Raw genomic sequence first — 24,080 nt, forward strand, 5'->3', positions numbered from 1 at the left:
AGCTCTAAACGGCTTAGGAAAGCCTACATCACAGACTCCCAGTTGATATGTTCCTCCCCGAACCCTTTAGATCCTCCACTGCTGGGTTTCCAGTTCCTCAAAACGCCTCGTCAAAGAAAATTGGAGCTGCAGCTTTTTTTCACAGCCTACCCACGAAACATTAGAGGCAACCTCTGATGATGTTTTTAAGCATCATTTAAAAACATATGTATTTCACAAAGCCTTTTTTTATACCACTTTATGTGCGTTCCACAGCTGTCTTTCAAAATATCACTTTTATGTCGATACATTTCTTTTGCTATTTATGTCTAATTTAAATGTAAAATGTTTTCCTGTGTTTATTCATCTGTTGACATTTTGTGATTGCACTGAAAAGTGCAAAAAACATGCCTCCGTTTTTATTTTATTTTTTTAAATATACAAAGCTTTGAGCTACATAGTCTGTATGAAATGTGCCATGACAATAAAAAGTATTATTATGTTGCTGCAACAGCAATTGTGTTTCTTTTTCTTGCTTCTTGTAAGTAAACATTTATGGATTAAAAGCAAAGTGATTAAAAGCTGCAGGAGACAGAGAGCAACTTATTGCAGCCGAGGTATGAGTGGACCTGCCCGGGGAGAGATTAACAGCTGCTTATGGCTTTATGTAACGCAACAATGTCAAGCACACACATGAACATACCGATTTATACCAATACAAACTGCACAGGACTGCACAACCACAAGTACGCTACTTGAAGGATCAGACGTTGTGAACTAAATGCAAAACAAATAGTAGTTTAGCTACGTTTTGCAGCAGCTTGCTGGTAGGTCAACTACATTCCTATATGCATGGTGACACAAGTTGTTAAATTGCTTTTTTTTGTCGTTTTTTGTGGAGCGAACTACTGAAACTACAAACAATTGAACCATAAAAAGGTCCAAAAGTCAACACCACACACTTGACCTTTCACCTTTGTGTAGTGCCTGGATGTGCAAAAAGGAGGCGTCGTTCAGTGGTCGCACGGCGACAGCGTCATCATCTTCAGAAGTTGAAGACAGACGAAGGAAGATGTTCCAATAGGCTGCGGGCCCCGAGTTTCTTCCAATCGTTCCAATGTTTCCGCTCTACAATCAATCATGAAGTCCTCAGTAGAAAAGGCTGATCAAGCAAAGAAATCAGAAAACAGTTATGTTCAATGCACTCTCTCGTTTTCCTGGTCATGGAGCATGTTCTTCTTCTATCCAGTCTGTTGTAACCTGCATGAGAACAAAACCATCAACATATAAACATTGTCTGCTGCAAACTATGAATTCAACCTCTGCATATGTGAATGAAACCTGAATACTTTGAATGAAGATGCTACCTTGGCCTGCATTATTACATTTATCAAACGAGGATATGTCACTATGTCCTTACATCTCATAAACCGAGGGGTTCGTAATTTAGCCAATAATGTAATTGTCAGATTGATTGTTAAAGAAAATAGCTCTGTTGTATCGATATTGTGGGTTTTGATCTGTGAAACTGAACTTTAATCAACTCTCATCAGAAAGTTTATCAAATAGCCCCCTCTTCTGGGGAACTCTGGGAAGTGCAGAAACACATGGACAGGGTTCAATTTTCTGTTGAGATGACTTTGTTGGATTGTTGGGAGCAAAAAAAAAGAAAGAGACAAAACTGAAGCCTTTCTTCATAAAAATGTATATTTACTTCACTTTTGGTTAAATATTAGAACATCTTGTTAACAGTCTTGAAGATATAATAAAGTGTCATTTGAAGTCTTAAGCCGTTTTCATCGTCACCAGTTTAGTTTACAAAAGGAATGCATTTCATGTTCACATTCACCACTTTTACATACAGTGTACAAATACATGAAGTTGAACCTTTGATACGAACCAAAATGATCCCATTTGTGATGTTAAAATGTGGTTTAGCAGGACAGAAAAACAGATGTATGCCTCCTTCCGATTGTTCAAAAGTCCAAGAAACAAATAAAGAAAGAAAAAGGAATGTGCAAGAAAACTTCAGTCTATTCTGTTTCACTTTGTCTATACAAATAATGTTATTGAAATAATGACGAGATAGAAATACGTATAAAATGCATAGATCACAAAACGTCGACAGGACACAAATACACATGAGAAGCAATTCACAGCCCGGCCTTTTGAATTAAAGTTATATATAACTTGTTTTTTAATATCATGAGGCATTTCATAGCCGGTAGGTTTGACCGGACCTTTATCTCTCCTGTCAGTCCGTACGTAGAAACATCTTGCCTTTATCCTAAAAGCTATCATCCGGTAACACAGGTAAAGCTAATCTTGTAGGAAAATAAATAGAGAAAATGTAAAAACGTGAAAAATGAGGTAAGTATTTGATAAAGAAAAACACTGCGGGCTTGGTCCTTTGGTGTGTTTTTATCAGATTCCAGGACAAGGCTTGTTCCTCTCGAGCTGCTCTGAAACATGACACACGTCATGAGTTTGAGTCCAGCTCCCGACTTGGTATCCCCCTTTCATCATATTTCCCGTCCCTCTCCGCCACACATTGTCCATTAAAGAATACCCTCTATCAAAATAAACATTTTCTTTCCCACATATTGGTGAAATCTCCAATCATACGAGGTTTGTTTTCAGGGTAGTTTGACTCCTTTGAGCTGTGGAAACTCACCTCAAACAACACAGTTGGAGGTGATGCTCAGTGAAACAATGTTCCCACATAATAAAAAAAAGTGTGATCATATTCAATATAAAACAGGGTGCAGCATTAACATAAGGCATGGTACGACAATGTAAAAAACGTCAGCAAAGTGAAGCACTTTGGATAAAAACAAATATCCAGCAGAACTTGTGGCCACTTCTCCTTTTTTCAGTCTTCATTTGTCCTTCATGATCCCGAAAAAATAACGTGTTAGTACTGTTAGTATGTCTCAGTTGGTGACAATACATGTAAACCTGGTGCTTCACATGATCCCCCGTGTGATTCCTTCACATCTATGAGACGCAGAGGCAAGTTGAGGGGATTTGTGATTTTGAATCCGCTTTTCCAATCACAGACCTTCACTCCGGATTCTGAAGCTCGCCTGAAGCTCGTCAGCTCACAGGACGTCCCAGAGCAGTTCAAGCAGAGCGACGGCTCCCGACTTTAGTCCATTTCCAGAGAGTCAACTCTACTCCACCTTCCAGATGGCGACCTTTCCGTCTTGTTTGCCAGCTCCGCTGAGGACGTACCGGTCTTCCGCGGAGCAGAGCGCCGTCACCTTGTCGTTGTGGCCGTGAAGCTCCTTCAGCACCTGGTGGCGTTCCGTGTCCAGGATGTAAATCTTCCCTTTGGTGGACCTGCGGCCAACACCGCCGACCCATACCTGGAGAGAAATGGGGGGGTTGTAATGCATTCCTAGGCTGATTTTAAAGTGTTTTGTTTGTGTTCATCAGTGCTGTGTATTCACCTGGTTCTTCACTTTGATCATGCAGTGACATCCGGTGCAGTCCTGTAGAGCCACGCGGTGATACGGTTTGGTCGTGTCCTTAATGTGCCAGATACACACTTCTCCCGAGTCCACGCAAACACTCCACAGCTCCTCCTTCTAACATACACACAAACACATTGAGGAAAAAGGGTCACACTCAAACACAAAACACACCGATACACAGAGACGGAGAGAGAGCAAAGTGCGAGTGTGGTACCTCGGGCAACAGCAGTACAGAGCTGAATGTAGCTATGGATCCTTTTTGCTGCTCTGGTAGAGTCAGACGATGTTTCAATGAACCGTTCCTCCACACCTCCATTATGTTGTCCCTGGAAGCTGCAGATAAAGACAGACAGACGGTGAGATTATTTGATTGCACAAAATCGCCCCTGATGTCTGCTGTTGTAATGCTCCAGTGAGCGAGTGTGAGACTTACAGCACCACAGCGTCCCGTTACAGCTGTAGACGGACTGCAGGCGGTCGCAGGAGAGGCGGAAGTGCCTCTTCACCTGAGTGGTTGGTGACACAAAAACCATAACTATGAAGTGAAACTTTAGCGTTTGAAACAGGAAAGAAGAACAGAGACGAGCAGTCATCGGCAGCTGCTGGGATGACATGGAAATGAACCGGTAAACTAATGATCAATGATTGGTTTGTGTTGGTTTGAAACTGACCTGGAGGGTTGAGACGTCCCACACCATGACGGTTCCCTCTGCACTGCAGGAGTACGCCACCTTCTGGCTGAATAACACATGAACGTGTTACAGGTCGGACAAAGACAGGGCACCTACATTAACTACAAACATATACATCCAATAGACACTCGGTGAAATAGTGCTCGTCAAAGTTGTGTGTGTGTGTGTGTTACCCGTATTTTTCAGTGTCAAGCGCCAGTCCGGTGACCTCCGCCCGGTGTTCAGTCAGCTGTCTGTTGCAGACCATGGCCACCATGCTGATGATGTAGATAACAGAGTCCTCAGAGCCCATCCAGACCTGGTCCTTATCAACTCCCAGCATGCAGTTCTGAAAACAGGAAGAGACAGGAAGACACGCTACCGATCAGAATGCACTCAGCTACGGAGAACAACCAGGTGTCTACACACACACACGAGTGAACCACAGGTTTCAAGACTAAATATGAAAACATTTTGGATGAATAATAGGAATTAGTAGGCTGTTTAGAGGAGGCAACATACAGTATTTGCTGCTTTTCTTTATTTCATGTGAGAGGAAAGTTGACTACTTCTGGGTTTTGGGCTTGGTTTTTGGACTCCCCAAACCAAAATATTTGAAGACGTCACGCTTTAAATATTTATTTATATATTTATTGTCTGCAATACATAAAGTCTCCACTAGGTGGTAGCATTGTCTCATAAACAAAACTTCGCTTGTCCTCTTTACAGCAGTGCATCTAATACCATAATCGGTTTCTACCGTTTTAAACTTAACCAACATAAATCTATGTGGGGGAAAAATTTTATTACAAAAATCTGCTTGTAATTTTCCTTATCAGTTGCTATTTTAAATCATCCGTCATGCTTCAGGTTACTACTGTAGAAGTAAGAGCAATGTCCAAATGCTTCAATATGTGACCCATTAGTGACTGTGTGCAAATATTATGGTCTAGAGAACACACACACACACACACACACACACACACACACACACACACACACACACACACACACACACACACACACACACACACACACACACACACACACACACACACACACACACACACACACACACACACACACACACACACACACACACACGTTAACATATTTCATGTGACTGTGACCTGCATGCTAGAGGTCAGTGATTAGCACCGAGCATTAAAACCTTACTCTCATCCTGAACTTCTTTTACGTTGAACATTCTCCAACGAGCTTTAAAAGGCGCTGCACCCAACTTTCACTTCTTTTATTTTGTTGAGAAAGTCGACTTTTGCAAAAAAAAAAAACGTTTTGGTCTTGGAGGGAATGAAAACTATTCAAAACGCACTGTACACTCCTCAAAACATGTGCATGCAATTCTGAAGATAATAATGAAACAGTGTGATCTGTATCCGATGTCAGTGGTATGCATGTGCTGCTGGCGAAGGAGTGAAGCATCAAGAGACAGAAGAACTACCAAAGAATTAGAATCTCAACATCTTACTGTGAGCAATATACACACATTTTGTATTAGTGTTTTATATTTTGTATTATGTTGTGTTTTTTTCATTCAAATAATGCCAAAGTTCTCAAATGCGTCCATGTTTCAACCTTTTGTCTAAATCATATAGTCTAAGAATTGTGAAAAAGAGATACAAAGTATTTATGGCTCTGAGAAACTCAGAGCACTTCTCCCAATTCACGTGGAGAGCTTCTGGTTTGAAACATCTGATTCTGTTTAGTCAGAACCTCCTGGGCAGAATTTAAAACGTGTGTACAATGTGTGTGTGTGTCTGTTTTTATTACCAGTCTTGCATTTCCAACGTGGCAGGTGTGTGTGAGGGACCAGCTGGAGGCATCAAACACCATCACCTTCCCCATGCTCACAGACACCCATAACTGACCTGAAACACATGTAGTATTTGTCAGTCACTTCACAGAACCTTATCGCAACACTCGTGACCTACAGCTGCCAGTGTTTGCCCTTTCGCGAGGCCAAGAGGGACATGTGAACGTCGACCGACAGTTGGAATGGAAACACTCCGTGTTCAAAAACTATTTTTTTTTTTCCGCTGCCTGACTCCACCCAGGCTTTCACCTAACGGTCAGATATCCTCGAAACGTATTCAGCGCTATTTAAAAAGCACCGCTGGCGGAAAGAAAAAGAAAGTAGCATCCTGTGTTTCGCAGGAGGAGCGACAGAAGGGGAAAGGAGAGAGAGAGAGAGAGAGAGAGAGAGAGCAAGCGGGAGAGAGGGGGCAGAGAAGTAGGAGTGAACTGGCCGTACGCCAGGAATTCAATTCAGTGACCTATATTGAAACGGGAGCGTCAGAGAGAGGCAGGGGAGGGGAGGGGTGGGGGTCTGAATGGCCAGATTTGTTCTTTTCACCAACAGCAATCTTGAGAGCTGACTGCTACAGAAGAGCTGAACAGAGTCTGTATATGTGAGTACGAGTGTGTTAAGTGCCGGGGGGTCAGTCTGCCACCAGCCGGGCATCTAAGTGGCCCCATATGGTCGGGTCCACTGAAGCCGATGGCTTTGTAGTTCTTTTTAAGATGTTTTCCTCTCAGTCTTCCTGCCACGCAATGCGCCAGTCTGTCTGCCCCAGCATAATGAAGTCAGAGGACTGTTTCTAAAGGCTAACCAACAGTAAACAATGCGTGTGTTTTAAGGTCAAGTGTGATGGCTGGGATTTCCTGATGGGTGACAGATTCAAATAAAAATCTTTGTCTTAGAAAAGGTTTGGGCCGCCAGAACAGCTTCAGTGCTCCTTGGTGAATTGTTGTTCCAGTCTCTGGAACTCTACTGGAGGGATGAACACCATTCTATTAAAAGATGCTCACTTATGTTGTGTTTTGTGGAGAGCACTGTCTCACGGACTATTATTCCAAAATCTCACAGAGGTGTTCAGATGTGCTGAAATCTGGTGACCCTTTGTGTCTTAGGTGAAAGTTTCCGCATTCAGGTTTTACAAGATTTATCAAGTATAGCCGTAAGTCATTAAGTCATTAAGTCATTAACCACCGCCTATATTAGGAATAACAACGGTAAGTCATTTAAGTCTCTAAGTGAGCTCCACTCGTTGAACACTTTGCGCTCTTTGGCTCAGTTATTTCACTGCTAAGCAGATCATTACAAAGGGAGGGAGGGGGCTTCATGGGCTTTGAGCCTGTTATTTTGTAAAGCTTTGTTTCTCCACATTAAATGCACTTAGTTTTGTGTTCCTGCATTTTCTGAGCATTTTAGATCTCATGAAATAAACCCACTGCCACTTTTACGAGGAGTACATTCTAGGTGAGCTTCTTCTTGCTTTTACTCTCTTGTGGAGTGGCGGTGCAGCAAAGTTAAGAGATGTTTCTGTAGAATTACAAGCCACAACGTGGCCAAAAGTTTACCGTTTACTACGGTTGTTCCCAGAGAGAGACGACATCACACCTGATGTTGACATGTTTACTATTGTTTCAAAGCTCCCATATGAAAGACTGAATTGTACATATACATATATATATATATATATATATATATATATATATATATATATATGACACGTTAACCTTAATGAGAAGTTTCCCAACTTATTTATTCCTACATTTCTGGCTGACTTCCTTTTGTTTTCCTGTAAAGGAGACCGGAGGTTGAGAAACTTTGAGTGCAGCTTTATGACGGTCTCTCTTTTTATGTTGGAGTGAGTAAGAGAGCGAGAGAGAGAGGGAGAGAGTGAATGAGTGAGAGAGAGTCTATGACAAACCAAAGGTCATGTGAGTGTGTTTGCTAGGGACCGTGAGTTGGTGTCACAGTTGAAACTCTGGATTGTAAAACTCCCATGAGAGAGAGAGAGCGAGAGAGAGCGAGAGCGAGAGCGAGAGCGAGAGAGAGAGAGAGAGCGAGAGAGAGAGAGAGAGCGAGAGAGAGAGAGAGAGAAACCTGAGATTTGTCAGCGCAGTGACAGTGAGAACAGAGGAGATTACCTGGTTACAGGCTTTACCTGGTGTGTATAGGAGTACATCTACAGCCTGAGGTGCAGCGAGCTCCAGCGAGGGGTTGATTTTGTGCTTCAGCGTATCTGCAGTTGTCTTGGGGACCATCATCGGCACTAGAGACACACAAACCAACGTTGAAGAGAGTTAACTAACCTTTCACAGGCGGTGGATGCCTGGAACCAGTCTTAAATGACTGCAAATTGCAACCAAAATCAAGTCATTAACCACCGCCTACATTAGGAATAACAACGGTTTTAGTGTATCAGAGAAGCATCCAGACTGAATCAAAGCAAACTCAACTTATAATGCCTTCCATGTTGATGAAATGGTTGGTAAAAGTAAAGCAAACAGGACAGAATCTACAACAACAATCATAGCCACCTTCCATCTTGATGCGGTCAAAGTGAGCCAACTTGGAAGCAGCGTAGATGGCCTTACTGCTCTGAAGGCTGCCCACCACTGCGTCCATTAACAAGGCGTTGGTCAGAGCCTGCTGCATGTACTGGGGGTCCTGGAGACAAAGATCCATTCACAATCACACCACAACTTGACATGCATCCTTGCAAAACAGTAGACGGTGCTTCACAGAAAGGCACAGCAATGAGATTGTACAAAAGAAATCTACATTCAAAAAACGAATTAACGAATGTTAAAGCAAGTCTAGAAAATTCATTTTAGGGTGTGAATAGCAGCACGGAATTAATTAGAAATGAAAACAGGCTTTGGTGAGATAAATCAGAGGTAAAGATGTCTTGATTATTTGGTTTAGATCTTGGTGCAATGTTGCCAGACTTGTTGACAATGCGGCGGCTTATTCACCGCGACAGACCGAGAGTATTAAAAAAAAGAGAGAGAGAGAGAGAGATGAGAGGAGTGAGAGACTGAGGTGTTACAGTTACATCATCTGGTTTCACAAAGGAAACCCTCGGTCTTTGTTCAAGTGTGTATTTGTGTTCCTTTACGCCTCAGGGAATTTCAACCACACCTACTGAAGGTCAGTGAAATTTACAATGACTGGCATTAGCATGCACACACACACACATGCACGCACACACATGCACACACGCACACACAAACATAAACCTAGATAAGGCCAAGGTATGAGTAATAAAGGCACATGATAACTCACCAAATGATCTTTCTTTCTCGTGCACTTATTCCTCTCTTTTCCGATTCACCCTTCATCCCTCACATGTACAGCTCATACGCTGGCACACAGGTACTCACATTCACCCCTCAGTGGCAGCTTTACCTTGTGCTGGTCAGCCATGTTGCGCCCGGCCCACATCTCTTTGACCATCAGGTTCCAAAGCTCCGTCTCTGTTTTCAAATTGGCCTCGAACGCCTCCTTCCTGCCCTGAACACGCAGCTTCAGGCTGGGGATTCTCAGCAGCAGGAAGGGAGCCGAGGACACTTTCACCTCCTAGAGGAAAAAGAGAGGGAGAAAAGGACCGAGATCAGGATGCAGGATCAACATGCTTCGATTAAACCTAGAGTTCAAACCCCAGACTCAAAAAGGGCATTTTGTCCTTCCTTTTTGCCTCACCTCTAAATCTCGGTACTGTGCCACCTCCACGTATCCCGGCCGTCCGTCGGTCAGCAGGAAGAGCCGTCGCTGAGTCATGGCGATCTTCCCCACACCGCGGCTCGTCTTGACAGAGGAGGACAGCTTGAAGACACACTCGCTGGGCTCAATGTGCTCCGAGACGGACGCTGGCAAGCACACCTGAAAAAAAAATCACACAACAACCAGTCAGCTGATTTCACCGACTTGTCCGCTGGTCGAGGAAAAACCTTTTCAACAGCGGCTTTTCTGAATGTGTCTTTATTGGCCTTGATGTTCAAAATAACACATGTATGCATTGTTACAGTGACACAATTTGTAAAACTGCACACACCCTAAAAAGTCCAAAACAAATCAAATCCATTGATTCAATGTATCAGCACTAACAATGAATACTATCTCTATAAGCTCTTATGGGTTTTAGTTGATGAGAAATTGAGTTGGAAAGATTATATTCATTCAGTTTGCAGTTAAAATAACAAAATAAACTCCTTCCTTTCAACAAAATATACATTTTTAAATAAACTAAACTACTACAAGCTCTAATGCAAAACAACACCATCACAGTTCTAGATGTTTACTGACGCCTGTTGGCAGACGTAAAATAAGCTTCAAATTTCAATTATGATCAGCTGACAAGCACAACGCGATTGATTATCCGTCGATGTCACACTTCACCACTACACTGTGAATGTGAATACCTCTGCAGTTGGTACCGTTGAAACCGTATATTCAAGAATTGAGGCCTTTTAAGTTGTCTGTTACAAGTAAAGCCTACACACAGACCTCCTGGGCCTCGACCTCAGTCTCCTTCCAGATGGTGTAGAAGACTCTAAACAACTCTGGACCCACCTGCTTCTGATGACCTGCAACAAACAAACACACACGTTCATCATTAGGCGTCCTGTATGACTTGTGACACTGAAAAACTTGATATCGATCATAATTTACCCAGAAATGATTGAATGAGCTGAAAGTGCATAGAAATGCTCAGCGTCATACTCTCTCTCTCACACACACACACACACACACACACACACACACACACACACACACACACACACACACACACACACACACACACACACACACACACACACACACACACACACACACACACACACATCTGGTCGCTGACCGGGCCAACTCCCTCCTAAGCTGTCTGATCTTCCCGCTTGCCTGCAGAGTGAGCAGCTGGGGGTTGTAGTCTTCACTGTACATTTCAACAATGACTAAACACAGTAGTCTGTGCACTCCCCCCGCACCCAACCATCTGCCACAGCCATCTGGTAATGACCACTGAGCATAAAGTTTAGATTCAGTTTCATTATGACTTCAAATATCCACGGCAGGACAATGACTTCAAACTGTCCAAAATCTCTGTTAACATCTCACCTCTATCTAAACATGTGTTATTTCGATAGATGTGAAGACAGTGAGTTAATCAAGTCATATTGAAGTGAAGTCAAGTAGGATTTTTGGAGCTGATAACCAGGCGTCACACTTTCTGTATCTCATTCTCCAGCAGGTCAGAAGAGGAAAAGGAAAACTTGATGTTTGCTCATTTCGCCAAACGGGATGTCAATTCCCCTTTTTCCGATAACATAATGTGGAAGGCGGGATAAGCTCTCACACCAACCTTTCTTCCTGAGGAAAGATTTCCAGAATCCAATGTTGGCTAAAACCTCAGCTTTTGAATAAGTACCTCACCTCCCCCCCTCTTAAAACACCGTGCCTCCCTAGTAGCTCTTATCTTAAATTAAAAACAAATACCCCTTATTATTCAGCCCATAGTGCACGTGACTCAAATATCTTGTCCTTCCCGTTTACATACCCGATCTGAGAAAACAGGAATGTTGTCAGGTCACTGCGGCTCTCAGGCTGGCTGGCACTAGTTACTAGTAGCTGCTCGTAATGTTTACAATGCACAAACAGTGTTCAAGTCTGCTCAGTGCATCAGTTCATCACCATATGCAACTCGTAATATTTGCCATTAGCCACCAGCTAAAGGCCAGTAAATTACCACTGGAGCCCTGGTTACGCCTGCAACACCAAACAGCCCTGCATGAACCAAGTCTCCTTCTTCAAGAAGGGGTGAGGTAATGATTAACCTGAGGAATGAATGTTTGCCTAGAAAGAGGGAGAAGGAGGGGTGTAGCATGCGTGTGTGTTCGTGTGTGTGTGTATGTTTAGGCAGCAACTTGGAGTTAGTATGAAAAGTTCTTCAGGAGAGCCTGTTTGATCAAAAGAACGCAAAAAAAAGGACCTGAGCTGCTCTCATAAATGTGCATTAATAGCACATAACACACACACACACAAACGTGTATGCATATGCAGTACACTACTTACCTACAGTTAGAGCATCAAAGAGCCTATGTATGGTCCCTTGGTCTTTTACAATGCCGGACTCCTGGATACATTTCACAAACTCCTCCAGCTGCATGTATGTTTTCGGCAGCTTGAAGCGCTTCACGGAATCTTCCTCGCACCCGCTGCCGTCGCGCGCGCGCTCCCGCTCCTGGTCCCTCTTGACCCGGCTGATGAGCCGCTTCAGTTCTGGCCGTTTGTCCGCCTGTGGAGAGAGTAATTATTACAGCGCTAATCGATGTGGTCATCAGCATCACAATCAATAAATGGTGTTTCTTTGCCAGATGATTTTTAATGTGTTGTACGTCTCAACAACAATAAGATTGCTTAAACTCAACTTGACCGATATATACGTATATATAAATCAGGTGCACTTGATGCAATCAACTGAAGTGAATCCAGATAACTGCATTTACAACTAGCAGAGTACAACACAATGTCCTCATTCATGACGGACTGACCTGTAACCTTTCAGCTTCCGGCAGAGAGTCAACCAGGGACTTAACCATCTGAGAAGGGAAGATGTCTGAGTCAGTCTTATACAGACTCTGGAAGTCCTCCAGTGCATCCAGACGCCTGTTGGACACAGTGTTCACCAAACCTCGCAGGTAGTGGTACCTGGAAAGACAGACGGATGGAGTGGGTGAGGTGTCTGATAAGAGATATTTAGTGGTCTAGAAGTCGTTGGTTGGTTTACAATTTAGCAATCCTCAAATCAATTCCTGAACTATTCACACACAATGATATGATCACTCACCACAGTCTGAATGTTTTTTGTTTTTTTTAAATATCACAACTCATGGCGTACGTACAACCTGTTGTTCTAGTTTACTACTTCCCTTAAAGAAAAACAATGACTCGGCAGGAAATCTGACAGAGAAGCATCTATTTTTAGAAACCGGGTTGGCTGAGGTTCGCAGTGACAAATGTCCAGTTTAAACAGAAGCTTAAGCCGTCAAGGGCACACTGCAAACAGCAAATCCTGCAAGATCATTTCACAGCATCCTATTTGCTTTATTTTAAAGTTTAGTGAGTCACCGTCTAAAGTTCATGGATCAGAAAGTAAAACAATTGATCTGAGTGAGTCAGATATTGAAATATGCGTTCTCAGTTATGTCTCCTCACAGTACCTTGCCATCAGAGCGGACTCTCCCGGTAGTGTAGCGTCAATAGCCTTCCCCAGCGAGGAAACCATGTCAGAGTAATAGTTCTGGACGTAATGATAGGCCAGCGGAGGGGGGAACTCTGGGAGGCGGAAAACCGTCACCGCTTTCTGAGGAGACTTCAACCCTGGAGGGTGACAAAGGGAATTAGAAATAGTTTGACCCTTAATTGACTCTGCATTTAATCCATTTCGTCCGTCAGTACTGACCGACATCCGGCGTCATCTTCCTGAGGGAGGCTGGTCTGTTGGAGCTGATGGACGTCACAGTGTCACTGGCAGGTTGCTCCAGGTTAGGCAGGCTGGCTCCCAGCCTCTTGCTCAGCCTGTCATGAGGGCTGGTGTAGCTGGTGTAGCCAGTCCTGGACAGATCAGACATGAGAGGACGCCGAGGAGACTCCGTCATCGCACGGTTCCTGTAGAAAGACGCCGAGGAGACATGATGTCAGTTACGATCTCTGTCAATACTTATATCATGACATCAAGGCAATCCCATTTTCATTGATGGAGGCTGGCTGTGCAATAAAACCAGATGATTGATTTTCACAGTAATTAATTGGCTATCGACAAATCTCCCATTCCAGTTATTCCCTACATGAGTGTCTTTATTACCTGAGGGGTTCATAGTTCTTAGTTCATACAGATGGAAATATATGCAAACTATATGAAAGATGTGTATTTCCTGCTTTTGGTCTGCAACTAATGATCATTTTCATTGACAAGATATTTAAAATAGACTTGTTTTAAGTGTGAAACAATCTCATATTTTTCTACTCCACTTGCACTTTTATCTCCTCAGTTGCTTGGTTACCACTGCCTCTCAGCTATGACATCACACTAGCAGGTACCTGTGTGCATGGTTACGCGTGTTCTGCTCCATGCGGCTGAAGGTGTCCCGTTTCCTGTTCAGCCTGTCTCGCAGGAATGAGTGGAAGATATGCGTGTCTAATACCTGGGGACAACAATGAGAAACATGCAGCACAGATTGTCACAGAGTTTGTGTGCGTGTGTGTGTGCGTCTTGTTTGTAAAAATGTGTGAGTGTACCTTCTTGTAAAAGAGCTGGTCTGCTGGCTCCCTGGTCCTCAGAAACTCCTCACTGTTGAAAACTCTGTGTTCATGGTTTAGAAAGTCCTGGACGTCCCTGACAAAGAAAAAACGACAGATGGAAAGAGGAACAATCAGGCAAAACATACAGAAACAGAGAGAAATGGTTTCATTCTGACTGAAATTAGTCTAATATATCTGAACATGTACTGACCACTATATTTCATAGAATCACAACTATTTGTAAATGAAACACAGCAGTTTAAATGAAACTCATTACCTGAAGATGTTGACCACTAGCTCCAGAGCGATGTTTTGGATCTGTGTGTTGAGGCGTGTCTGCCAGTCTCTGCGTTGGCATCGCATTGCGTTGGCATCAGTGCCCGCTCCAAGATGACACAGCTCCAAGTCATAGTGAAGCTGGAGACCCTCTGCCCTACACACACACACAGTGCACCAAGCACGTAAGAATCGGATAGACAGGAACACACTCGCAGGACTTTTCTTTAGTAAAACTGTGTTCCCTTTGTAATTTGATTTAGCAGGTATTTTAGGAGGTAGATTTAATTTAAGTTCCAAATCTGTTCCAGCTTTACTCTACTGGCGGTTCAAGCAGCAAAATGATTTCTAGTAAACCTAGATCCTGCACCGAAGAGTGGTGGTACACTGTGTTTCTGGCCATGATTGAAGCGAATGTACAGCCAGCAGTTTACTTTTACAGTGCGTGTGGTGTGTGTGTGTGTGTGTGTGTGTGTGTGTGTGTGTGTGTGTGTGTGTGTGTGTTACCTTGACATAAAGCTCTCGGCTGCAGCCAGAGGGATAGCTGGTAGGTCAATGGTTTCAGACCATGACGGCTGAATGATGCCATCATCAACATTCACCAGAATTAGCTCCTCTGTCTCCTATACAAAACACACACACACACACACACACACACACACACACACACACACACACACACACACACACACACACACACACACACACACACACACACACTAGGTACAATGGGTACAATTCATTACAACACAGTCTGACTGTGCCCTGCTGTGTTAGACTGACAGGCAGCTACTGTTAAATATGTGAACTAAGCTTCTGTAAGACACTGAATAAAGATGACTGCAGTGGAGAATCAGCTATTGTTAAATACTGTATGGGAGCTCAAACGAGACAATTGCAAAAAGACTGGTCAGTTGAATTCCACGCAAGCAATTTTAAATAATACTCACGATAAACCTGATGTTAACTATACTGCCAAGGGCCTTGCCCTTTCTGGGGAATAGCCAAGACATTATAGGGCAGAGTTAAAGCACTATGTATATATCCATTAATCCCACTGGTTCTGGAAAAATTCTTTCCATTCAATAAAGAACATTATGCCTTCCCTAGTATAGGGAGGAGCAACAGTTTAGATATTAACTTGATATCAACTTAAGCCAAAATCCACCCATCATCTTGGGCATGAAAGGTCAGAAAGACAAGACTGTACGCCTTGATGCTGATAAGAAAGTTTGTAGACGGTGAACGGTACTCACTGCGGCGACCTCTGCAAAATGACTGATGTGACAGCCCATCAGGAAGGCTGTGGGAGCCATGAGGAAGTCCAGCATTCCTCCCGCCAAGACAGGAACATAAGGCTGCTGCCAGGACAGAGGCTGGAAGAGATGTCAGAGGAACAGGCGACCGGTGAAAAGATGGCTAAGGGGAAGCTGCAGGAAGTTACACGATGTCTCTTCAAAAGTAGAAAATCAAATACTGCATTTGTAAGACACAATGTTCCTCCTCCACTGACCTGCAGGAACAAAAGCAAACTCTCTGCGACCAGAGTGAGTGTGGCCCAGTTAGCAGAGAAGAAGACCAGCCTCTGCTCTTGAAGGAGGCAGGACAGCACCTATAGAGAGAGACGGGCCTCGTGGTGTTACCTCAACAAAGACATTTCTCTTGTTTTTTAACATTTATGATGTAATTTATGAGATGAAGGACCTGCCTATACCTCCCTTTACCTCTTATTTCTCAAGGGAAATATCCATAAACACAGTAAAAGTACCTTTGTATGACTAAATAAATATATTTTACATCACTTTCAGACGCCTTCCTGTGTTTCTATGCGATGCAGGAGCAGTCTCTGTGTGCTGCGTTACCTGGAGCAGTGTTGTGTGCGTGAAACAGAGGAAAGGAAGATGCAGGTCGATGTCGATAATGGGACTGTCCGGATCCTGCCTTGATGGGAGAACCACGTGGATGGGCCGGAGGTTGAAGGACTAACACACAGAAACGCACACATATTAAGATCTAGCAATTGAAACTGGTCGCATAGAGAGACAAATACAGATAAAGTGAGGGTGAGAGAAACTTTGTGAGAGATATCTCAACAGAGAGAGAGAGAGAGAGAAAAGTGTTTTCTGACCACATGTAGCTGTCCAGGTGGTGGCAAAGGGACCAGGGACAGCTTGGCTGAAAATTCCTTTATGGTCTCCTCAAAGTCAGCTTGTCTCGTAGGCCGCAACAGGACCAGGAGACTGAGAATCGAGTCGAGTCGGAGGAAGGAGAGTCGGGGTTTAACACGTCATCAAATCATCTTAACCACGGTCAGGTTATCCATCAGCTCGATGTGTTTAATATAAATGATTACCATGACAAGCAGTCCTTCAGAGCATTGTAATAGGGGAACTTGGAGATGACACACACAGCAAAAGGTGTAAAGAGGCGGGACTTTGACGAATTCCACCTGTGGCCATTCTGGACAGCACCTTCCTGACAGGACTGACAGGGTAGACAGCCAATGAGAAACAACTGTCTACATTCATTGGATTCAACATGTTTTTCTGTTTGAGTGAGAGTGTGTGTGTGTGTGTGTGCGTGTGTTTGTACCTGTATAGCTCTGTAGTACTGCACGACAACACCATGGGTCCGGGTCCCAAACAGGTCGGTAAAAACCAGGAAGTGATAACTGTCTTCTTTCTGCTCATTGGCTAACTGAAGACCACCTATCCAAAGGAAAACCAAGAAGTCTCTAAGCAGTGTTGAACTGTATGCCACGTTAATGTCATATAGGAGTTCAATTCACATAAACATCCATCCACCGTCGGAGGCCTCCTGATTAGATGCCCAAACCACCTCAGCTGGCCCCTAGTTCCCTACGGATGTCTGAGGTCATTAACATATCTCTAAGGCTGAGCCCAGCCCCCCCTATGGAGGAAGCTCATTTTGGACGCTTGTGTACGCGATCGCATTCTTTCGGTCAATGCCCAAAGCTCATAACCATAGGAGAGGGTTAGAACGTAGATGGACTGGTAAATCGAGAGCCTCTCCACTGAACAGGCGTGTGAGCCAAGACAGCCAAACACTGTCCAGAGCCTTCAGCATCTCATCTCGTTGCAGAGAAGCTTTTTGACTACCTCAGGGACTTCTGCCAGGAATGTAGAGGAGTCTTTCCCCCGGTGGCTTTAAACTCTGCACAAAGGACGGGTTCTCCTCCCCTGCTAAACACAGCCTGAGCAAGTCCTGCTTTCCCTTTCTAAGTCTTTCAGTGTGCCAGAACTTCCTTACGGTCAACCGAAAATACGTCTCCAGAGTCTCCACAAACCACACCCGGGCTTTTGCTTAGCTGCAGCTGTTCTGGTTCCCCGTCTGCTGTTCCCAGACACCCTTGGACCGACCAAGCCCGAGGCTTCCTTCCAAGTTATCAACATCCAAGTCGCAATAATGACTGAGAAACATTATAATAAAAGATATTTAGCTAAAGGGTAAGAAGTCTGCATGCCAGTGGGTGGTTTTGGTGTGTAATCTACATTGCGGACTTCTAGTGAGACAGCAATCCATGATGGTGCTCTATGACGGTAGTAACCATTGTGCAAGATCAGTCACCTCATGACATCGTCTGGTTGGATCAGTAGAAATCAAGGTTTGGACATGTAATGACATGCACTGAAGACGTAAGCACAGCACACTAGGCAAAAAGTAAAGACTTGTTGCTCGAGATGGCCACTGACGTACGGACTTACGGAGGAAACATAACAAACTGTTGTATCTACAGAACAAATAGATTTTGCACCATTGTGTTACTCAATTCAAAACATGGAAATGTTCAAGTTTGTCACAGGGGAAACACGCGGTACCAGGGAAGCAGAGCTGTGGCAAGGCGATGAGGTCCAGATCCTTTGGAACACTGATGTCCTCTGTTGCCGAGGACGCTTCAGTACGATTGCTTGTTTCTCCGTTAGGCAACACCTCTGCAGCACGATCTCGCCTCTTCTGCAAACGACCAGAAAAACAACAAATATGGATATTATTTCTGAAAGTGATCAACAACGATGCCTGCTAAAATGTGATCTGAAACGCCCAATCCTTTATCCACATGTTAAGTGTCTCAAATCGACCATTACTATATGAATTCTCCTTTTGTTTACCTTTTTGATAAAGCTCCTCCTCCTCTGGACACGACTGAAAGCCGGTCCAATCAACTGGCTGGAGTTGGTCTCCTTGGAAACAAATGGCGGGGCGTGGACCTGCAGTACCTCTGCTTCCAGCTGGGGGATGTCATCTAACTTACTCTGCAGATGAAACTATGGCACAGTTATAAATAGTCAGGGTTATAGGTTTGGCAACCAATAAGACACTGTACACATTAACACCCAGCTCAAAATATGTCCTAATGTCTTAATAAATTGCTTTGTAAGCTGTGTCATTAACTCACTACTTCAGTTAAAATGTTTAGCTGTGAAGTAGAAGAACCGGTAATTCAAATAAAGTATTTTGAAATATGTTTTGCGCGATTCGAAAAGGGCAGGAAATAACCAAGATGGCGAAAACAACTGGCTTTATGGTAATTATCAAAATGCATCTAACCAATCAGATCGAGGCTAGGACTACCTGTGTACACCACAAGTGCATCCAGTATCCTTTACTATACTTGAACTTAAATCATACTTATGGTATATCACATTCCTTAATTCATTATTTACCACTAGTGTGTGTGTTAGATACTATGCACACCTGTCGTGAACATGCTCTTTCTGTTCATACGTGGAGATTAACCGCCCAGGTGCAAACGGTCCATTCAGTAACAGTAATCTGATCGCAGTAGTCGCCACCTCTTGTGAGCCGATGTTGATACAAGAAGCATGCAAGGTGTAAATGCTGCCCACGTCTGTTTGTTTGCATACTTTTTTGTTTTGTTTGATTTGACAGTGGTTTTCCATCCGTCTTTGTGTTTTGCGTGTACATACCTGGTATATGTCTCGAAGCTTATCGCTGGGCGCTCCGACCACTACACATGCCTCCAGCAGTCCAGACGGGAGCTCTGCCATCACACACACACACACACACACACACACACACTGCAAGAAACACACACACACAGTGCATTTAGATGAGATGAGATCATCATCATATAAATTTGATGATGATAAGTTTGTATAAAAATTGCACATACTGTGCTAAAAGATTTTATATGTATCACCAACTCTTACTATATTTACAAAGAACCACTAGTAAGAATCTGACAACAGCGATGGCGGCAGACGGCAGAATAAGGCGCTGTGTTGGTGGTTCAAAGATTTCATATTTTGGCCATGACTCACAAAACATTCCCAAACCAGACGCTGATCTCATTTGAGTTCCAGTTTTCCAAATGACAAAACTACAGCTCGATCAATCTAATTTGCAAAATACAGCACCGGCTAAAATTAAAAAAACAGCAGATAACTCACCCACACACAGACAAATCTCAGTTCCGGCAACTTCCTCCAGATGTGTGCTGACACACAGACACACTGCGACACAAAAGACGTGCTAAACATCTAACTCACCCAAACAGACAGATGTTAGGGTTTGGTCACTGGTGCAGTAAACCAGATTTGTCATCAGAATCACAGATGGAAAAACCAAGTTACTGCCAAACAACACCTGAAAATATTTTAAACCAGACGTTACTTAACAGTAAACGTTATATAATTAGTTTTCTTCAGTTAGGTTTGGTCTAGTTATTCAAAAGACTTGATGGACTGACTGCAGCTGGATGTTTCAACCACTTATCCATTCATTTTAGATATCTCTATTTCTGCCCATCTTTTTCAAAGTTAACTCAAGTTAATACCCTCCTGAAAATACGCTAAAATTAACCATCAAAGATATGTCAGCTGAGCACAGTGCCCTTTGTAAATACGATGGAACTACACTATACATAGAGGGATGTAAAATGAATATATGTAGGGTTAGTGCAGAGGTTTAAATGACATATATAAGGAAACCTCCGTGCCCTTTTGTGTGTATTCTCCTCCGAAACACAACATGTAATCTTTTTGAAATTGGTTGAGCTACTTTCCACGCACCCGATGACAAAAATACCCTGTTACAGTACACAAAATCGCCCCTTTAAGTCCTTACAAATCAACCTCTACCTATCCACATAAGGCAGATCCACAACTAGAATGTATGACTTCCATTAGTTGCCTTGAGAAACTGCACTCTGTTAAGTTTTCCTTCAACCTTTCTCTTTCATGAGTTTCATTTCTCCTCCTCTCTTCTCCCTAACCGTCTCTCATATCACCCCCCTGCTTTGCTCTTTATCTACTTTTCATGCCGTACTTGTTGTCTCGTCTTGTCCTCTTTTCTGTTTTGACTCGCTTTTCTTTCTTCACCTTCGACACGCTTGTTTGCTTTCTTTCTCTCTTTCTCCGCCTTCGGGCCATTCCGGCCTCTGACTAACAACCCTGCTGTGTCACGGAAACACACACACACACACACACACACACACACACAAAGTTAAGTCATTTATTCCCTGAAAACCCCTAATTTTGGAAACCATGTGTGTGTGTAGGAGTGTGTGTACATTTACACTTCTCATAAACTCAATCTATGTCTGCCGTCATAGCAGTTTTATAACTATCTCTCTCACACACACACACACACACACACACACACACACACACACACACACACACACACACACACACACACACACACACACACACACACACACACACACACACACACACACACACACTTAATAAAAGGCAGATGTCATGCATGTGAGACTGAGGAGGTAGCCTCCATGCAGACATGCAGAGGCTGTCCGGGAGCTTTAACTAACTAGTTTGTCTGCATATATTTTAGAGAGGAAGCTACATTGATGTACCCGACAACAATTTCACCAAGTAGTTGCTGGTAAGCAGGTTTTTTCAGTTTTTTTATAGAACTGAAAAGAGGTATGGAGGAAGACGGCCGCTTCCATAATGGAAGTGGTTAAAGCTGAGGTAGGCAGTTTATTAGTTGGAATCATAGAGCAAAAGCTCCATAATAACCTCACAGCTTATTGGAATTCAAGTGGCCTGGGAGAAAACTAGACTACTGCACCTCCTCCTGTGTCTGTTTTTCAGGCTTTAGAAAATCAAGCATGCGACGGGAGACTTTGACCAATCATTCGGTCGTTTCAGAGAGAGGAAGTTCCCATTGGCGGAATATCCTGCGGAAAAAGTTGCTATTCTGCTGCCTTCACTGCAAAGCAACAAGGAAAAGGGACTTATCAAAAAGAGAGTCTGACAATATTGATGAAGCGTATCAGAGATGGAGAGAAAACGTCGCTAATAGTTTAGTCTTCTGCTCACGGCTCTGGTTAGCAGAACACTAAACTGTTAGCAACATAGCTACTGGTGCGAGGGGAGCTGCATGGATGAGGGCTGTTTTTTTTTAAATTCTGGCATTTTATGTTATTTATTATTTTATTTTTGCCTTTTCCAGAAATCTGCCTACCCTGCGGTACCACTTTGACTTAGAATAAGCTGAAAGGTTATTGTGGATGTTCTCCTATAATGCAAAAATAACTTGCCTACCCCAGCTTTAAAAGTAGTGATTTCAGGTCTGCAGGACAGATCAGCCAGTGTTTGTAAACTTGCAACAACCTTTTCTAAATTTAGAGTTTTTAAATTGGAAATCGGCACAGTCCCATGGACAGTAAATAGGTTAATGATCTTAAAACCTGTTAACAGACACTGGAATTTGAACTTAAACTGGACATATGTTCATTCCTCTGACTTCACATCCCAGTGAAAATCACAAACAGAGCAGTGGATGTTCACAAGAGCTGTTCTGGGTCACAGGAAGGGGGTGAGCTCATAAAATGGGTGACATGTCCCTTTAAATGGGAACCAGACAACATTTACAAGGTTGTGGCTAGTTTGTGAGAAAACTTGAGCTCATCATTCCTGACATGAGCCAGTGGACACATTTGCATGCAGTAAGAAATGAGTGAGGCATGTATAACCAAGACCGGCTTTAAAATATTTGACTGCTTTTTCTTTCCTCCCTTGGGAACACTTTGAACCAAAAAAAAAGCCTTTTATTTTAATAACGCATAACAGTTATGATCACGTTAATTCTACCTTAGATGTTCAAGACGCCTGTCACCAGCAGTGACGTTAATGTAAAGACACAGACAGCAATAAAACAGCAATAGGAACATGACAATACCGTAAAGATAGTCAATGGACATGAAACTGACTTAATAAGACTAGTTGAGCAACACAGCAACGTGTGAATCAAAGACTGACCTTAACGTTACTCGATCATTTCCACCGGACACACGATGAAGTCACACACACACACACAAGACGTTAGCTGCAGCTTGCTGTCATAAATCTGTGAACAAGTCTAAACGCTCCAGCACCGTCTCTAACTGTTGCAGTGTGGTTCACCGCTATCTGTCAAACTAAAGCCACTGGCAGCGCTACTTTCAGGACTTCCCGCTTTTCAAAATAAAAGGTTTTTTCTCTTATACACTTCCGGGAGCTGGCTAATGAGTACCACGGCGCTATCTGGTGTGAGTTTTGTGTACTGCTACATGAAAAGACATCAATAAAAAATAAATTTATGAAATAATTACTTATTCAATGCAGCCTGCTTTATTATTACACAAATGTGATACAAATACAAGCTATGAAGTAGCTGTGATGTTTTCTCTTTACAACTGTTAATAATTGTTTCATATTTTGGTTGTTAGAATGGAATATTTTACTTTTTGTTTGTCTTTTAAACTAAATATTTGTATGTAAAAGAGAGGACACACAAACATGTGATGAGGATGAAAGAATGCTTTTTTTCTCAGCGATTGCACTTTTATTAGAGAAGTTTTCAGCTTTTACCTCCTCTCAATGAATAGTTTGTTTGTTTGTTTTAACACCATTTCATTTCATTCTCATCTCTGTTATCATGCCCAGTACCGATCAAACAAGGCGAAAACTGTAGCCATACTAATCATGTAATAATGTCCATAATTGCGGTTAGCAGAGAGTGACACCACCTAGTTGATGTTTTATTTTAAATCTACACAAGTTAAATGTGAGTGTGTATTTTTAATGCTGTACCAATTCGATGTAGCTATGTGTTTCTCTGCTTTGTATCATAGACTGAGAGAGCCATACTCTGATTCCTCTTAAAGAAATCCACTTAGTTTTAGTTTCCCAGGCCAATTATGAAACCTAAAAACAGATAACACGATGCAGTGGGTGTTCTTTGGGATTGTGAATACATTCAAACAATCACTTTCACAGTGTAGTGAGTAATACCCTACTTTCAGGATCTTAAGGACCCACCCACAGGCAAGGGAGTAGAGGCCGGTAGTGGGACTGCTGCCACCTGGCAGTGGTACAGTGTAATGGATGCTGCACTCCAGGGGCGGCACTCAATTAGTCCGCCCCTGGTTGTTGCAGTGAACCTGACATCTACTACAGGTGGCACAGTCAGTGCACCGACCTCTGACCCCTTCTGAGGAAGAAGCCCGGGCCAGCCAGCCACACAGGAAGAGGCCAGAGAGGCTCTCCTGGACTTCCTGAAAGAGCAGGCGGAGAGGGA

General features: G+C 43.2%; 1 protein-coding gene across 1 annotated transcript; it reads right to left on the minus strand.

Annotated features, from left to right (window-relative positions):
- Positions 1–1,719: 1,719 nt before the first annotated feature.
- On the minus strand, positions 1,720–22,871 carry dennd3a (DENN/MADD domain containing 3a). Its single transcript, XM_079175642.1, has 30 exons — positions 22,781–22,871; positions 19,460–19,570; positions 18,641–18,796; positions 18,350–18,485; positions 17,103–17,218; positions 16,864–16,994; positions 16,639–16,750; positions 16,373–16,492; positions 16,024–16,122; positions 15,767–15,886; positions 15,018–15,133; positions 14,512–14,667; positions 14,232–14,328; positions 14,034–14,137; positions 13,396–13,601; positions 13,154–13,313; positions 12,485–12,641; positions 12,006–12,228; positions 10,443–10,522; positions 9,639–9,818; positions 9,345–9,515; positions 8,474–8,603; positions 8,098–8,205; positions 5,918–6,015; positions 4,321–4,475; positions 4,127–4,193; positions 3,889–3,961; positions 3,670–3,788; positions 3,432–3,569; positions 1,720–3,347 (listed from the first exon to the last, which is right to left on the minus strand). The coding sequence occupies exons 2-30, from the start codon at positions 19,538–19,540 to the stop codon at positions 3,153–3,155; spliced, it is 3,804 nt and encodes a 1,267-aa protein (XP_079031768.1). The 5' UTR covers positions 19,541–19,570; positions 22,781–22,871; the 3' UTR covers positions 1,720–3,152.
- Positions 22,872–24,080: the final 1,209 nt, after the last annotated feature.

Source organism: Pholis gunnellus (assembly GCF_910591455.1).
Source record: "Pholis gunnellus genome assembly, chromosome: 16".
Taxonomy (NCBI): domain Eukaryota; kingdom Metazoa; phylum Chordata; class Actinopteri; order Perciformes; family Pholidae; genus Pholis; species Pholis gunnellus.

What these genes read in the sequence shown, in the direction of transcription:
- dennd3a (XM_079175642.1), bottom strand. Translation starts at nt 19,540, where the DNA reads ATGGCAGAGCTCCCGTCTGGACTGCTGGAGGCATGTGTAGTGGTCGGA. An exon ending in GGAGGAGCTTTATCAAAAAG is followed by an intron (nt 18,486 to 18,640) that starts GTAAACAAAAGG and finishes GGTCGTTTGCAG; the next exon opens with AAGAGGCGAGATCGTGCTGC. An exon ending in GCCGAGAGCTTTATGTCAAG is followed by an intron (nt 14,668 to 15,017) that starts GTAACACACACA and finishes GTGTGTGTGTAG; the next exon opens with GGCAGAGGGTCTCCAGCTTC.